Below are 18,085 nucleotides of genomic sequence, written 5' to 3' on the forward strand. Positions count from 1 at the left end.
AACATTATAATTTCCTTTTTTTAAGATATTGTATCCCAATTTGGAATGGAAACTGTTATCTTACACTCAGCACTGATGCTAAAGAAGAGAATTGTTGTCTTTCATCCAAGAATAGAAGCAGTCCAGGAATTTACCAGGTGTTGTCTCTAATCATTTAAAAAGTGTACTTTGTTGGCAGCCAGTTTGGGGCACTGTTACTGTGTGCTCTGCTTTGTTGCATGTTTGGCATAAATACAATGTGTTAGTTTGGGAGTGAAACACCATTTTTGTTTAATATCTCAACTTAAAGCTAATAGTTCAAGTTACTAAATATGGACAGATTCTTTAGGGTTGAAAATAATGTTTTAAAGTAGGGAGTCAGCAACCTTTCCTGTAAAGGTCCAGAGAGTAGATATTTTACGTTTGCAGTCTGTGTTACAACTACTCAACTCTGCCTTTATATCATGAAAACAGCCAGACACGATGTAAACAAATGAGCAGGGCTTTGTTCCAATAAAACTTTATTTACAAAAACAGGCAGCTGAATCCTAAAAAACACTAGGGCATTATACAAGATTCTACAAAGGCTCTATGCACTAGGGTATCTTTCCAGAAACCTAAAACCTCCAAATGGGTTCCTGGATCAGATAAGTCCTAAAATGCAGAGGGCCCAGCTTCTCCAGAACATCAACTAGTTCCATCCCCCTATCCCATATTATTGACAGCCCCTTCCAACATGAAAAAGTTAGAATGGGCATAGCCCAAATACCCCTAAAGAGTGGGAGAAAGATCATAGATGATGGTGGAGTTATACAGAACAGGTAAGGTTTAACAAATGAGTATAATTGCTGAATCATTATATTGATATTTCTCTTAGTCACCAGTATCTTAGAGCAGCTAGAAGTAAAAACCTAAAATTGTGGAACTGTAACCCATACCAAACTCTGAAATCTGTTCTATAACTAATTGTTGTGATGTGCTTTCTTGCAGAGCTGGTCTCTTGGTCACAAATTCTCTCAGTAATTTTTTATCTGAAAATGTTTTAATTTCTCCCTCATTTTTTTTTCATTTTTAAAATAACTTTTATTCCACACCAAACAATCCATCCTAAATTTTAATCAATGGTTCTTGATATAACCACATAGTTATGCATTCACCACTATAGTCAATATGAGAACATTCTTATTTCCTCAGAAAAAAAATCCCATACCCCTTTTATCCCTCATTATTGATGTTTATCTTTCTGTAGTGACCTTGCAACAATTAATTAAAGACTATTACAATGTTACTGTTAGCTATAGAACTTAGTTATCATTAATTGCATATCCCCATGTAACATCCTATTAATGCCTTGTAATAGTGACATATATTTGCTCTAGATCCTGTAAGATCTTATATTTATACAATTAATTGCCATCATTGCTCAGTCTGGATTTCAGTGTTACCCAGTCCCAGGTTTTATCTTCTAGCTCTCCTTCTGGTGACGTACATGATTTCTAGCCTTCCTTTTTCAACCATACCCACACTCTGCTTTGTTAATAACACTTACAGTATTGTGCTACCATTACCCTGCATCGTACTATTCATTTCTAAACCTTTACTATGAAACTTACTGAACATTCTGTACTCCTTAATCATCAGTTGCTAAGCTCTGTCCACTTTTTTTGCTCTCAAGTTTAATTCTCAGAATTTGTAGTTAGTTCACATTAGTGAAACAATGCAATATTTTTCCTTTTGTTCCTGGCTTATTTCACTCGACATGATGTCTTCAAGTTTCATTCACCTTATTGCATGCTTAATGACTTCTTTCCTTTCTGCAGCCATGCAATATTCCATCTTTTGTATACACCACAATTCACCTAGCTACTCTTCAATTGATGGAGCCTTGGGCAGACTCCAACCATTAACAATCATGAATAATGTCACTATACATGTTGGTGTGAAAATATCTATTTGTGTCCCTGCTCTCAGTTCTTCTGTGTAAATACCTAGCAGTGGGATTACTTGGTCATATGGTAACCCAATACTTAACTTCCTGAAGAAATGCCACACTGCCCACCAGAGGGGCTGCACAAGTCTACCTTCTGATGAACAGTGAACAGATATACCTCTTTGTCCATATTTTCTCCAACATTTGTAGTTTTCCATTTATTATTATTATTTATTTATTTTTAAATTTTTTATTAATTAAAAAAAATTACAAGAAACAAACACTCCCAACACATACACTCAGCAATTCACAATATCATCACATAGTTGCATATTCGTCATCATGATCATTTCTCAGAACATTAGCATCAATTCAGAAAAAAGAAATAAAAAGGCAACAGAAAAATATAACAAACAGAAAAAAAAAAAATTTACAGGCCATACCCCTTACTGATCCCTTTCATTGATCACTGGCATTTCAAACTAAATCTATTTTAACATTTGTTCCCCCTATTATTTATTTTTATTCCATATGTTCCTCTCATCTGTTGACAAGGTAGATAAAAGGAGCATCAGACACAAGATTTTCACAATCACACAGTCACATTGTGAAAGCTATATCATTATACAGTCATCATCAAGAAACATGGCTACTGGAACACAGCTCTACATTTTCAGGCAGTTCCCTCCAGCCTCTCCATTACATCTTGGATAACAAGGTGATAACTACTTAATGCATAAGAATAACCTCCAGGATAACCTCTCGACTCTGTTTGGAATCTCTCAGCCATTGAAACTTTGTCTCATTTCACTCTTCCCCCTTTTGGTCGAGAAGGTTTTCTCAATCCCTTGATGCTGGGTCTCAGCTCATTCTAGAGTTTTTCTCAATCCCTTGATACTGAATCTCAGCTCATTCTAAGATTTCTGTCCCAAAATCCCTTGATGCTGAATCTCAGCTCATTCTAGGATTTCTGTCCCACGCTGCCAGGAAGATCCATACCCCTGGTAGTCATGTCCCATGTAGACAGGGAGAGGGTGGTGAATCTGCTTGCTATGTTGGCTGGAGAGAGAGGCCACATCTGAGCAACAAAAGAGGTTCTCTTGGGGGTGACTCTTAGGCTTAATTTTAAGTAGGCTTGACTTATCCCCTATGGGGTTAAGTTTCATATGAACAGACCCCAAGACTGGGGGCTCAGCCTATAGCTTTGGTTGTCCACACTGCTTGTGAGAAAATCAAGAATTCAATTTGGAAAAGTTGAGTTTTCCCTGGTTCTCACCATTCCCTGAAGGGGACTTTGCAAATACTTTTCCACTCACTGATCAAATCACTCTGGGATTCATCAGGGCATCACCTGGACAAACCTCCTGTATAGGACAAAATCTCCTGTCCTATACAAAGTTCCATGTACTTAAGGTGTTCAATCAACTATCTACATAAGTTATATTAGGAGATGCACTAGTCAAAGTATGGATTTGTACCAAATAAACATTTTTTGCTTTAGTCTCACACATTAGTTGAAATTTTAAAATATTAAGTACCATCTATTTTCAGCACACTGCAGTAATGACATTCTTTTGTTCTTCCTCATGCAGAAACATTTTTAAAATTTGTACATTTAGTCACTATCATTATACATTCTAGGCATTCCTAGATTACACCATCTCAATCTTTATCGTCTTTCTTTACGATTTCATTTATGCCCCAGCCCTCCTCCCTCTATCATTCTCATATGCAGCTTCATTCAGTGTTTTAACATAATTGTATTACAGTTAGGTAATATTGTGCTGTCCATTTCTGAGTTTTTATATTCAGTCCTATTGTACAATCTGTATCTCTTCAGCTCCAATTACCCAATATCTTACCCTATTTCTATCTCCTGATGGTCTCTGTTACCAAGGAAATATTCCAAGTTTATTCACTAATGTCAGTTCATATCAGTGAGACCATACAGTATTTGACCTTTTGTTTCTGGCTAATCACACTCAGCATAATGTCCTTAAGGTTCATTCACATTGTTACATACTTCATAACTTTATTCTGTCTTACAGCTGCATAATATTCCATCTTATGTGAATGTCACGGTATGTTTAGTCAACTGTTGATGGACATTTTGGCTGTTTCCATCTCTTGGTAATTGTTAATAATGGTGCTATAAACATTGGTGTGTAAATGTCCATTTGTGTCCTTGGCCTCGTGTCCTTTGAGTAGAGACAGCATATAGATGGGTCCTGTTTTTTAATCCATTCTGCCAGACTATGTCTTTTGATTGGAGAGTTTAATCCATTAACATTCAGTGTTATTACTGCATGTGTAGTACTTTCTTCTACTATTTTGCCTTCTGGATTTTATATGTCATATCTAATTTTCCTTCTTTTTACCTTTACTCATAGTCTTCCTTTCTACACTCTTCTCCACACCTCTCTCTTCTGTCTTCGTATCTGTCTCTAGTGTTCCCTTTAGTATTTCTTGCAGAGCTGGTCTCTTGGCCACAAATTCTCTCAGTGATTTTTTGTCTGAAAATGTTTTAATTTCTCCCTCATTTTTGAAGGACAGTTTTGCTGGATATAGGATTCTTGGTTGGCAGTTTTTCTCTTTTAATAATTTAAATTTATCATCCCACTGTCTTCTCGCCTCCATGGTTTCTGCTGAGAGATCTGCGCATAGTCTTATTGGGCTTCCCTTGTATGTGATGGATTGCTGTTCTGTTGCTGCTTTCAAGATCCTCTCTTTCTCTTTGACCTCTGACATTCTGATTAGTAAGTGTCTTGGAGAATGTCTATTTGGATCTATTCTCTTTGGGGTACACTGCACTTCTTGGATCTGTAATTTTAAGCCTTTTATAAGAGTGGGAAATTTTCAGTGATAATTTCATCCATTAGTTTTTCTCCTCCTTTACTCTTCTCTTCTCCTTCTGGGATACCCACAACACGTATATTCATGTGCTTCATATTGTCATTCAATTCCCTTAGTCCCTGCTCACATTTTTCCATTTTTTTTTCCTATAGTTTCTGTTTCTTGTCAGATTTTAGATGTTCCATCCTCCAGTTCACTAATCCTATCCTCTGCCTCTCGAAATCTACCATTGTAGGTTTCCATTGTTTTTTTCATTTCTTCTACTGTGCCTTTCATTCCCATATGTTCTGTGATTTGTTTTTTCAGACTTTCCATTTCTTCTTTTTGTTCATTCTTTGCCTTCTTCATATCCTCCCTTAATTCATTGATTTGGTTTTTGATGAGGTTTTCCATGTCTGTTCGTATATTCTGAATTAATTGTTTCAGCTCCTGTATGTCATTTGAATTGTTGGTTTGTTTCTTTGACTGGGCCATATCTTCAGTTTTCCTGGTGTGATTTGTTATTTTTTGCTGGCATCTAGACATTTAATTACCTTAATTAGTTTATTCTGGAGATTGCTTTCACTTCTTTTACCTAGGGTTTTCTTGCTGGATGAATTTGTTGCCTATCTGTTCTTTGACATTCAGTTCAGCTTTTTCTGGACCTCTAGCTTAGGTTTTGTTTAACAGAGGAGAATTTTTCGGTTCTTGTTTCCTGTTTCTTGCCCTGCTTGTATGGTGCCTTTCCCCCCCACCCTTAGGAGGGTCTAGGTAGACTCCTAAGGGACTATAACTGTAGACTATTGTTGATAATACAATTATGAAAATAAGCACTCATAAATTAAATCAAATGTATCAAAAGAATGCCAAGTCTTAATAATAGGGTGATATATTAAAATACTGTATTTTATGCATGATTGTTCTGCAAACCCACAACATCCCTAATTAAAAAAAAATGAAATGGGACCTCCATACACATTATAGACCGCAGCCGGGTTTTCCTGGACCAGACTGGCCTCCTATCAGGGGGAAGGAGTCACCTGCGTCGGTTTTCCCTGAGGGTGAGACCCAGCAGGTTAAAAGACTTTCCTGTGAAGTCTCTGGACTCTGTTTTTCTTATCCTGCCCAGTATATGGCACTTGTCTGCCTGCGGGTCCTACCAGATAAGATGATGCGGCACCTTTAATTTTGGCAGACTCTCTCTGCTGGGGGCATGGTGGAGACAGAGGAGAGGTTGTAGGCTGGTTTTAATAGCTTCAAATTACCAAGCTCTGGTGTCTGAATTCCTTGAGGGAGGGATTCCACCTGAGTTGGCTTCACCCCTCCCCTGGGGAAGGCACAGGCTCGAGACAAGCCCTGAAAGGAGCTTGTTTCTGCCTATGCCTGGGGCAATTGCAGCCTGAGAAGTCCTGCCGCTGAATCTAGAGGCAGTCAAGCCTTTGTGGAAACACAGCCACAAAAACCTCTGTTTCTTTTCTTTTTTTCTTTTTCCATTAGTCCAATGAGCAACCTCTGCTTTGGCCAGGTTCACCTGAGGTGGGGGCCTATTTTTAGTAGTCAGAATTTGTTAATTAATGCTACAGTTGGTGTTTAGTTGGGCTCAGCCCCTGCTGCTGTTTAAAAGTCCCTTTCCTTTCCCCTCTGGGAAGCAGCCTGTGGGGGAGGGGCACCAGCTGCCATGGCTTGGGGAACTTGCGGTTCTGGGGAGGCTTGCAGCCAGTCCAGCTGTTCCAGACTGGGGTACTCTGTGTATCCGGACACTGACAGGCCCCAGGAGCTGTTCTGTACTGTTTCTGGTTATTTAGTAGTTGTTTGGAGGACGAACTAAAACGCACACATTGCTAAGCCGCCATCTTGGCCCCTCTGTGATGTGCTTTGAAATGTATCGCTCTTTTGTATATATGTTATTTTTCACACAAAAAAGAAAAAAAAAGGCCAATTGTGATAATAAAAAAAGCTAAATGATGAAAAAAAAAGTATCCCAAGTAGTTTAACAGACTAAATGTTAACATTTTGCCACACTTTAAACTTTTTTTAAGAGATAAAGATTATAGATAGGGGCTTTTATGTGCCCCTTCTACCTGTAAAAGAAAAAAAAAGCTTATGAAGTTGTAGGCGCAGCAGAGTTGTAAGTAGCAACAACTAGATGTGGCAAAAGGCATTCAAACTTGCCTACACTGAAAAAAAAGAGAAATTAAGATTCACCAATGTTAAAAAAAAAAAAAAGAAACAGGCAGCTGGCCCATGGGCCATAGTTTGCTGACCCATATTTTGGGATAAGTACGTCTGTTCAATTTTGCGAAAAACTCATTTGTTTTATAATAAATATAAATTATTTCTGCTTTGTTTGTTTACCAAATCTAAGTAGTTCTTAAATCCTTTTTTAAAACCAGGGGGAACAAGCATTTGTGCTTTGCTTATTGTGTGCCAGGCATTGTGTAAAATATCTTACATTATTAAATTTTCTGGTGATAAGAACCCTGCAAGGAAGTATCCTCACTCCATTTTATGGATGAGAAAATTGAGGTTTATAGAAGCTAAGTGATAAGATAGTGAAAAGAAGAAATACCTTAGAGTCAGAAAGACCTGGGTTGAAATCTTAGCAAAGCAATTTACAGCTCTGTAATTATGAAAAATACTTAATCTCTCTTTATCTGTAAAATGAGGATGATAGTACCTAACTTGTAAGGTCGTTCTTAGGATTGAAAATAATTTGTGTGAAGTGGTTGACCTGTGCCTTGCCCTTAGTATGTGCTTTAGAAATAATTATCATTATGATTGTGATTGCCTCACCTCTTAAGTGAGAGGACCAGGATTTTTACCCTGCTCTGCCTGGCTCTTGAATTTTTCTACCCCATCACCTTTTTTCTTCTACATTTGTGCTTCTTTAACTAGGGGGTAGTTGTTTACAGCTTTTGAAAACATAGTAGCCATGTGGGGGTTCATGAAGCCACAGATAAGTATTACGGCACATCTGCCTGCAATAGTGGTTTCATTTTCTTTTCACAAAAAAAGTTGTGCTTTTTTTTTTTAAGGAAACTTGTTTTGTATATATTTTTAAAAATCCACAAAGTGGTTTGTAAGTTTCACCAGAATTTTAAATATAAAATAGGAGACCTCCAAAAAGTTTCTTGCAGTGGCCACTTTGGGTTTTATCCCAGACTCCTCTCTGTTGTAGTCTGCCAAGTGAGGTGTTTGGAGGAAAACTTTACAAGTATCACTCCTTACCTGCCACCATGGAGATCTTTTGAAATTTCACCTTAGATTTTTTTGAACTAATCTGATCAAAAAAGCAGAGTTTGAAACCATGTATCACTTTAATTTGAAGACTAGAAATGTTGGCACATTCAGGGGTTGGTATCATGTTGGCCAACTGATAGCTGAGCAACTGTGCCCTCTGAATTTCTTCATCTGGAAGAAGAGGAGAGGACAGGCTGACCCTTGAGTTCTTGCCTTGATTCCCCAGGACTCTGCCTGCCTTGGTGTGGCATCGACAGGATTGGACTATCCTTCATTCTTACGTGCACCTGGATGGTGATGAGCTGGATGCCCTGCAGATGTGCCCAGGTAACCAGGAGGAGGCCAGGGGAGAAGATGTTCTGCTTTATGGGATTTGGGTGTGTGTGTGTGCATTTCTAAGGGGGATAGTGAATAAAAAAGTGTTGATTATTGTTTCTTTCATAAATTGAACCAATTTTAACTTGTAAAGCTCTAATTTTAAAAGTTGCCCTATCAGGGGGTTGCAAGGGTAGTTCAGTGGTAGAATTCTCACCTGCCATGTAGGAGACCTGGGTTTGATTCCTGGCCCATGTACTTCTCAAAAGCATACAAACAAACAAACAAAAGAAAGAGAAAACAAACAAAAATTCAACAACTAGTCCTGCCATAAAGGGGTATACTCACATGGAAAAATAATGAAATGCGACTCCCACCATATAGTATACAAAAAAAAGTTGTCATATCAGTGATTTGATTTAGGATATTTAGACCTCATTTTGAGCCTTCCCATATTTTTCTCAAAGGAAAAATTGTTTTTAAATGTTACAGACTTGTAAAATGACTATTAATAAGATTTTTGAATAATTACTAATGCATTATTACTCATTTCTACAGGCAACTTCCTAGTGAGACAGTTTTGTTTGTTTATTTTTGTAATGTCCTTTATACTAAAATGAAAACGGTGTTGATTTGAGGCAGGCTAGGACAGGAAGAGAGGGGAGAGAAAACCATGAAGAAGCCCCTGAATAAGGATGGTTGATCAAGGTCAGCAGACCCTGTGTCCCACAAAGACACCCTGCCTGAAGGCTGCCCACTTATAGGAAATACCCAGCAGCAGCTGACCCATCTAAAACAAACCCCCACCTGAGTGAGTCATCTACAGAGAAGGGCGGAACCAACGGACCCAGGGCAACTCACAGTCTACCATCAGACTCCACCCTGGGGAGAGGGGAGGGGAGCTTAGAAGAAAAAGCCCAGAACAAGGAAGGGGAGGGTGAAAAAATAAAACTAATCTATAAAAGCAAACAACAACAACAACAACAAAAACAAAAAAAATGATGATGCTATAGGTGGTAGGGACTTTTATTGTTCTTTAAATTATGAAATATTTCTTACATACAAAAGGAATACATAATACTTATGCAAGTTATAAAAAGTAAAAGGAACATTCACCATACAGATGAAAAAATAGAACACTGTGAGTACTTTGAAGCACCCTGGGTGCCTTCCATCCCATTCACCCTGTTTCCTGCCTAGAATGTGTCTTTCCCTTGCATCTCTTTATGGGTTTACTCCCCCTCTGGTCACACACATATCTCTAAACAGCATATTGTTTACTTTTGCTAAACTAACTTTACATACATGAACTCATGGTAGATGAAGTCTTTTGTGGCCCACATTTTTGCTTAACATTTAAATTTTTTTGTAAGGTTCATTCATGTTCATGTGGGTGTCTATAGGCTCATTCATTGTCAGTGTGGGATAGAATTCCATTAAATTATATACCACAGTCTATCCGCTGGCATTTTTTCTAGTTACTTGCTTTTAAAACAGTGCTGCCATGAACGTTCTTAAATGTATACTAGTACATATATACATGACTTTCTCCAGGGTATGCATCGGGAAGTAGGACTGCTGGATTATAAGGTATGCAAATTATTAGATTTGCTGGATAATGCCAATTTGTTTTCCTCAGAGATTGTGCCAGTTGACCTCCCACTAGCAGTATATGAGAGGTCCATTATTTCACATCCTTAAAAACACTTGGTCTTATCAAACTTCAAAATGTTTGCCAACCTGGTGAGTGTATAATGGCATTTCATTGTGGATTTAATTTGTATTTTCTGATTCCTAATGAGGTTAACCATTTTCTTTTACCATTTGTGTTTCCACTCCTGCAAAATGGCTATATATCTATTACGCCTTTCTATATTGGGTTGTTTTTCTTTTTCTTAGTGATTCATAGGTGCTTTTTTATATGTTTAGGATATGAGCCCATTGTTGATTATGTATGCTTAAAATACCTCCAAGTTTGTGGCTTTTTTTTTTCATTTTCATTATGATGTCTTTTGATGAATTAAATTCTTAATTTTAATGCAGTAGAATGTATTAGACATTTCTTTATGGTTTTAGTATTTTTAATATTTTGTTTAAAGAATCTTCTCTATCCCAGAGTAGAAAGATATTCTGTATCTTCTTGTAAAAGTTTTTTTCTTTCCAGTTTAAGTCTTTAATCCACCTGGACTTGATTTTTGTGTAGCGTGTGAATTTGGGATCTGTAATAGTTTCTTAGGGCTACTGTAATAAACCACCACAAATTAGGCAGCTGAGAACAACAAAAATCCGTTCACTCACAATTCTGGAGACTAGAAGTTCAAAATCAAAATGTCAGTAGGGCCATGCTCTTTAATGGCTCTAGCAGAGGAATCCTACTTTGCTTCTTTCTAGGCTTCTGCTGGTTGCTGGTTGCTGGCACTTCTTGGCATTCCATGGCCTATTGCTGCATAATTCCAGTCTCTGCCTTCATCTTCACATGGCCTTCTCCCTGTGTTTCTCTGTCTTCACGTGGTGTTCTCCTTTCTGTGTCTCTTCTTATAAGGATAACCAGTCATATTGGTTATTAAGGGCCCACCCTACTCCAGAATAACCTCATGCTAACTAATTACATCTGCAATGACCTTCTTTCTAAGTAAGATTCCTTCAGCATATCTTTTAGAGGGACACAATTCAACCCATAACAGTCTGCCCTTTAGTCCCCCAAAATTCATGTCCTTCCCATGCTAAAAAGCATTCACCCTTTGCCAAAAGGCTTAACTGATTCTAACATCAAAAGTGTAAAGTTTTACCTAAATATAATAGACTCAGAAAGCCCCAAGTCTCATCTTCTAAAGGATCTAAATCAGATATAGGGAAGATTCTGGGTATCAACCACTTTGGGGCAAAATTCTTCTTCATTTGTGACCATATTAAATCTAGAGTACTAGCTATCTGCTTCTAAAATACAATGATGGATAGGCATCCGATAGACATTCCCGTTCTGAAAGGGAGAAAGTTGAAGAAATAAAAGGGTCACTGGTCTAAAGCAAGTGGTGGAACAGGGCAGATTCCATCAGCTTTGAGGGCCTTCAGCCTTGGAATTGAGGAGCCCTAATCCTCTGGGCTTATGGTGACATTGCAGCCCTGCAATGTCTGTAGGCCATCTCCGGAGTCATTCTTCCCTTTTCTTGATGGTTAACACATGTTTGCAGCCAAGTTAACTCTATTGGTCCATTTACTGCCTGTAGAATCCCAGAAAGTCAACAGCCTTCCTTCTGGCTCCTTTATTTCAAGCCAGCAGTCTTTCTCCTCATATGGTTGATGGATCCATGAGTCACAGCCTAATCTCTTTAGCAAATCATTGTCCAGCCACACCATTGGCCTTGCTTCCTAGAGCATACTATTTAAATATACTAAGAATTCACCAAATCATCAAATGCTAGTTACTTTTTGCTTAACAATTTATTTCTCAAAATTTTTTTTTCCTCTATACATTTCACTGTAAGCAGCAAGGAGAAATCAGGTTGTACTTTCCATACTCTACTTGGAAATGTCTTCAGCTAAATAGCCATAAAACTGTAGAGTATAATTAGGCCACATTCTCTGATACTTAATAATAAGGATCACCTTTCTTCCACTCCACAATAATATATTCACCATTTCTTTCTTTCTTTTTTAATGTCTGCTCTCTGATTCAGAGATTTCATGTTTTTCAGTCAGGAGATGCACATACATACACACATATTGATATATTTTATATACATACTCATATAGTACATATCAATTTTTTAGTCATCAGTACTGATGTCCACAAAAACGACATACACAACAAACAGGTGTCAGTTTTAAGTCCAGAAATTAATATAAAATATTTTATATTATATTTTTACTATAGGTTTTTACAAATATTATAGAGATACTGAGAGTTTAATTTGATTGCAGAAAAAAAGAACACAGTTCTGTATTTCTTAGATTAATCTGGTCTTAATACAATTGAAAGACATCTATTCTATTAGAAAAAAATACTGTAATAATCTATTATTAAGACAGAAATTTCCACAACAATTTTTCTAAAATGTAAATATTCATTGCTAAATCACAGATCATGAAGATTTACCCATATGTTAGCTTTTAAGAGTTTTATATTTAGGTTCTTGACCCCTTTTGAGTTAATTTTTATATATAATGTGAGATGGGGTCCATTTCATTCTTCTGCATATAGATGTCTAGTGTTTCCAGCACTATTTGTTGAAGAGAATTCTTTTCCCTATTGCATGCACTTGGCCTCATGTTGGCAATCAGTTGGTCATTATCATTTCCTTTTAAGGCCTCCCCAAGACATCTTTAATATTCATATTTCTACCAACTGTCTCTTCAAGGCAATTCAGGCTTTTTCTTTAAAGCAACTCAAAACTCTTTCAGCCTCTATCCATTACCCAATTCCAAAACCACTTCCACAATTTTAGGTTTCTGTTACAGTGGCACCCCACTTCCCAGAACCAAACTGTAGTAGGTCCTAGGACTTCTATAATAAATTACTACAAACTGGTTTAAACAACAGAAAGTTATTCTCTCTTAGTTCTGTAGGGTAGAAATCTGAAATCAAGGTGTCAGCAGGGCTATATTTTCTCCCATGGCTCTAAAAGATGAATCCTTCTTTGCCTCTTCTTAGCTTCTGGCAGTGGCAGCAATCCTTGAAATTTGTTGGCTTTTAGCTGCATACCTCCATTGTCTGCCTCCATCTTCACATGACCTTCTCCCCTGTGTGTCTGTTTTCATGTGGTATTTGTCTCTTCTTTTATGTAAGGTTAGCCCACCCTGCTGTAGTATGTGCTTATCTTACATTAATAACTGCATCTGCATTAACCCTATTTCCAATAAGGTCACATTCTGAGGTCCTGGGAATTAGGTCTTTAACATATCTTTTTGGAGGACACAGTTCATTCCATAACAGAATCTGATTTCATTTATTTCCAGATGAGTTATCGATTGGCCCAGGAACATCCATTCAATAGTGTCATCCTTTCTCCAATGCACAGCAGTATCATTTCTTTCATATATCACATTGTCTCATATCTGAGTGGGTCTGTGACTGGGTTCTTGGTACTTGATTGTTTTCTTCATTGCTGTTGTTGTTTCTGTTTTTCTTTTTTATTTATTACAGAAGTTGGGGGTTTATAGAACAATCATGCATAAAATATAGGATTCCCATATGTCACCCTGTTATTAAGTCCTTGTATTGGTATGGAATTTTGTTACAATTGATGATAGCACATTTAAAAAATACATATTTCTATTGTAAATAGCAAACATACATTCTTTTTTTTTTTTTTTTTACATATGCAATCAGTAATTCTTAATATCATCACATAGGTGTATGGTCATCATTTCTCAGTACATTTGCATCGATTTAGAGAAAGAAATAGCACGACAACAGAAAAAGAAAGTGATAACACAGAGAAAACACAAATAAAAATAAAAAGTACAAAAATATATAAGAGAAAGAAAAAAAAACAAAAAAAAAACTATAGATCAGATGCAGCTTCATTCAGTGTTCCAACATAATTACATTACAGTTAGGCAGTATTGTGCTGACCATTTTTTTTTTTTTTTTTTTTTTTTTTTTAGACATCATACCATTCTACATATGCAATCAGTAATTCTTAACATCATCACATAGATGCATGATCATCGTTTCTTAGTACATTTGCATCGGTTTAGAAGAACTAGCAGTATAACAGAAAAAAATATAGAATGTTAATATAGAGAAAAAAAATAAAAGTAATAATAATAAGAACAAAACAAACAAAACAAAACAAAACAGGACCCTATCGCTCGGATGCAGCCTTGTTCAGTATTTTAACATGATTACTTTACAATTAGGTATTATTGTGCTGTCCATTTTTGAGTTTTTGTATCTAGTCCTATTGCACAGTCTGTATTCCATCAGCTCCAATTACCCATTATCTTACCCTGTTTCTAACTCCTGCTGAACTCTGTTACCAATGACATATTCCAAGTTTATTCTCGAGTGTCGATTCACATCATTGGGACCATACAGTATTTGTTTTTTAGTTTTTGGCTAGACTCACTCAGCATAATGTTCTCTAGGTCCATCCATGTTATTACATGCTTCATAAGTTTATCCTGCGTTAAAGCTGCATAATATTCCATCGTATGTATATACCACAGTTTGTTTAGCCACTCATCTGTTGATGGACATTTTGGCTGTTTCCATCTCTTTGCAATTGTAAATAACGCTGCTATAAACATTGGTGTGCAAATGTCTGTTTGAGTTTTTGCCCTTAATTCCTTTGAGTAGATTCCCAGCAATGGTATTGCTGGGTCGTATGGCAATTCTATATTCAGCTTTTTGAGGAACCGCCAAACTGTTTTCCACAGTGGTTGTACCATTTGGCATTCCCACCAACAGTGGATAAGTGTGCCTCTTTCTCCGCATCCTCTCCAGCACTTGTCATTTTCTGTTTTGTTGATAATGGCCATTCTGGTGGGTGTGAGATGATATCTCATTGTGGTTTTGATTTGCATTTCTCTAATGGCCAGGGACATTGAGCATCTCTTCATGTGTCTTTTGGCCATTTGTATTTCCTCCTCTGAGAGGTGTCTATTCAAGTCTTTTTCCCATTTTGTAATTGGGTTGGCTGTCTTTTTGTTGTTGAGTTGAACAATCTCATTATAAATTCTGGATACTAGACCTTTATCTGATATGTCGTTTCCAAATATTGATTCCCATTGTGTAGGCTGTCTTTCTACTTTCTTGATGAAGTTCTTTGATGCACAAAAGTGTTTAATTTTGAGGAGTTCCCATTTATTTAGTTCCTTCTTCAGTGCTCTTGCTTTAGGTGTAAGGTCCATAAAACCGCCTCCAATTGTAAGATTCATAAGATATCTCCCGACATTTTCCTCTAACTGTTCTATGGTCTTAGACCTAATGTTTAGATCTTTGATCCATTTTGAGTTAACTTTTGTGTAGGGTGTGAGATATGGGTCTTCTTTCATTCTTTTGCATATGGATATCCAGTTCTCTAGGCACCATTTATTGAAGAGACTGTTCTGTCCCAGGTGAGTTGGCTTGACTGCCTTATCAAAGATCAAATGTCCATAGATGAGAGGGTCTATATCTGAGCACTCTATTCGATTCCATTGGTTGATATATCTATCTTTATGCCAATACCATGCTGTTTTGACCACTGTGGCTTCATAATATACCTCAAAGTCAGGCAGTGCAAGACCTCCAGCTTCGTTTTTTTTCCTCAAGATGTTTTTAGCAATTCGGGGCACCCTGCCCTTCCAGATAAATTTGCTTATTGGTTTTTCTATTTCTGAAAAATACGTTGTTGGGATTTTGATTGGTATTGCATTGAATCTGTAAATCAATTTAGGTAGGATTGACATCTTAACTATATTTAGTCTTCCAATCCATGAACACGGTATGCCCTTCCATCTGTTTAGGTCTTCTGTGATTTCTTTTAGCAGTTTTTTGTAGTTTTCTTTATATAGGTTTTTTGTCTCTTTAGTTAAATTTATTCCTAGGTATTTTATTCTTTTAGTTGCAATTGTAAATGGGATTCGTTTCTTGATTTCCCCCTCCGCTTGTTCATTGCTAGTGTATAGAAATGCTACAGATTTTTGAATGTTGATCTTGTAGCCTGCTACTTTGCTGTACTCATTTATTAGCTCTAGTAGTTTTGTTGTGGATTTTTCCGGGTTTTCGACGTACAGTATCATATCATCTGCAAACAGTGATAGTTTTACTTCTTCCTTTCCAATTTTGATGCCTTGTATTTCTTTTTCTTGTCTAATTGCTCTGGCTAGAACCTCCAACACAATGTTGAATAATAGTGGTGATAGTTGACATCCTTGTCTTGTTCCTGATCTTAGGGGGAACGTTTTCAATTTTTCCCCATTAAGGATGATATTAGCTGTGGGTTTTTCGTATATTCCTCTATCATTTTAAGGAAGTTCCCTTGTATTCCTATCCTTTGAAGTGTTTTCAACAGGAAAGGATGTTGAATCTTGTCAAATGCCTTCTCTGCATCAATTGAGATGATCATGTGATTTTTCTGCTTTGATTTGTTGATATGGTGTATTACATTAATTGATTTTCTTATGTTGAACCATCCTTGCATACCTGGGATGAATCCTACTTGGTCATGATGAATAATTCTTTTAATGTGTTGTTGGATACGATTTGCTAGAATTTTATTGAGGATTTTTGCATCTATATTCATTAGAGAGATCGGCCTGTAGTTTTCTTTTCTTGTAATATCTTTGCCTGGTTTTGGTATGAGGGTAATGTTGGCGTCATAGAATGAATTAGGTAGTTTTCCCTCCACTTCGATTTTTTTGAAGAGTTTGAGGAGAGTTGGTACTAATTCTTTCTGGAATGTTTGATAGAATTCACATGTGAAGCCGTCTGGTCCTGGACTTTTCTTTTTAGGAAGCTTTTGAATGACTGCTTCAATTTCTTTACTTGTGATTGGTTTGTTGAGGTCATCTATGTCTTCTTGAGTCAAAGTTGGTTGTTCATGTCTTTCCAGGAACCCGTCCATTTCCTCTAAATTGTTGTATTTATTAGCGTAAAGTTGTTCATAGTATCCTGTTATTACCTCCTTTATTTCTGTGAGGTCAGTAGTTATGTCTCCTCTTCCATTTCTGATCTTATTTATTTGCATCCTCTCTCTTCTTCTTTTTGTCAATCTTGCTAAGGGCCCATCAATCTTATTGATTTTCTCATAGAACCAACTTCTGGCCTTATTGATTTTCTCTATTGTTTTCATGTTTTCAATTTCATTTATTTGTGCTCTAATCTTTGTTATTTCTTTCCTTTTGCTTGCTTTGGGGTTAGCTTGCTGTTCTTTCTCCATTTCTTCCAAATGGATAGTTAATTCCTGAATTTTTGCCTTTTCTTCTTTTCTGATATAGGCATTTAGAGCAATAAATTTCCCTCTTAGCACTGCCTTTGCTGCGTCCCATAAGTTTTGATATGTTGTGTTTTCATTTTCATTCGCCTCGAGGTATTTACTAATTTCTCTTGCAATTTCTTCTTTGACCCAGTCGTTGTTTAGGAGTGTGTTGTTGAGCCTCCACGTATTTGTGAATTTTCTGGCACTCTGCCTATTATTGACTTCCAACATCATTCCTTTATGGTCCGAGAAAGTGTTGTGTAAGATTTCAATCTTTTTAAATTTGTTAAGACTTGCTTTGTGACCCAGCATATGGTCTATCTTTGAGAATGATCCATGAGCACTTGAGAAAAAGGTGTATCCTGCTGTTGTGGGATGTAATGTCCTATAAATATCTGTTAAGTCTAGCTCATTTATAGTAATATTCAGATTCTCTATTTCTTTGTTGATCCTCTGTCTAGATGTTCTGTCCATTGATGAGAGTGGTGAGTTGAAGTCTCCAACTATTATGGTATATGAGTCTATTTCCCTTTTCAGTGTTTGCAGTATATTCCTCACGTATTTTGGGGCATTCTGATTCGGTGCGTAAATATTTATGATTGTTATGTCTTCTTGTTTAATTGTTCCTTTTATTAATATATAGTGTCCTTCTTTGTCTCTTTTAACTGTTTTACATTTGAAGTCTAATTTGTTGGATATTAGTATAGCCACTCCTGCTCTTTTCTGGTTGTTATTTGCATGAAATATCTTTTCCCAACCTTTCACTTTCAACCTATGTTTATCTTTGGGTCTAAGATGTGTTTCCTGTAGACAGCATATAGAAGGATCCTGTTTTTTAATCCATTCTGCCAATCTATGTCTTTTGATTGGGGAATTCAGTCCA

The 18,085-nt window shown here is 36.8% G+C and overlaps 1 protein-coding gene across 1 annotated transcript in view; it reads left to right on the forward strand.

The window, feature by feature from the left end:
* Positions 1 to 18,085, forward strand: part of DENND10 (DENN domain containing 10) — a 38,519-nt gene that overhangs the window by 10,298 nt on the left and 10,136 nt on the right. The window contains exons 5-6 of the mRNA XM_077126181.1: positions 26 to 137; positions 8,208 to 8,308. Of these exons, the coding sequence (XP_076982296.1) occupies positions 26 to 137; positions 8,208 to 8,308 (213 nt within the window). The remainder of the gene's footprint in view (positions 1 to 25; positions 138 to 8,207; positions 8,309 to 18,085) is intronic.

The sequence above is a fragment of the Tamandua tetradactyla genome, chromosome 13 (genome assembly GCF_023851605.1).
Source record: "Tamandua tetradactyla isolate mTamTet1 chromosome 13, mTamTet1.pri, whole genome shotgun sequence".
Taxonomy (NCBI): Eukaryota; Metazoa; Chordata; class Mammalia; order Pilosa; family Myrmecophagidae; genus Tamandua; species Tamandua tetradactyla.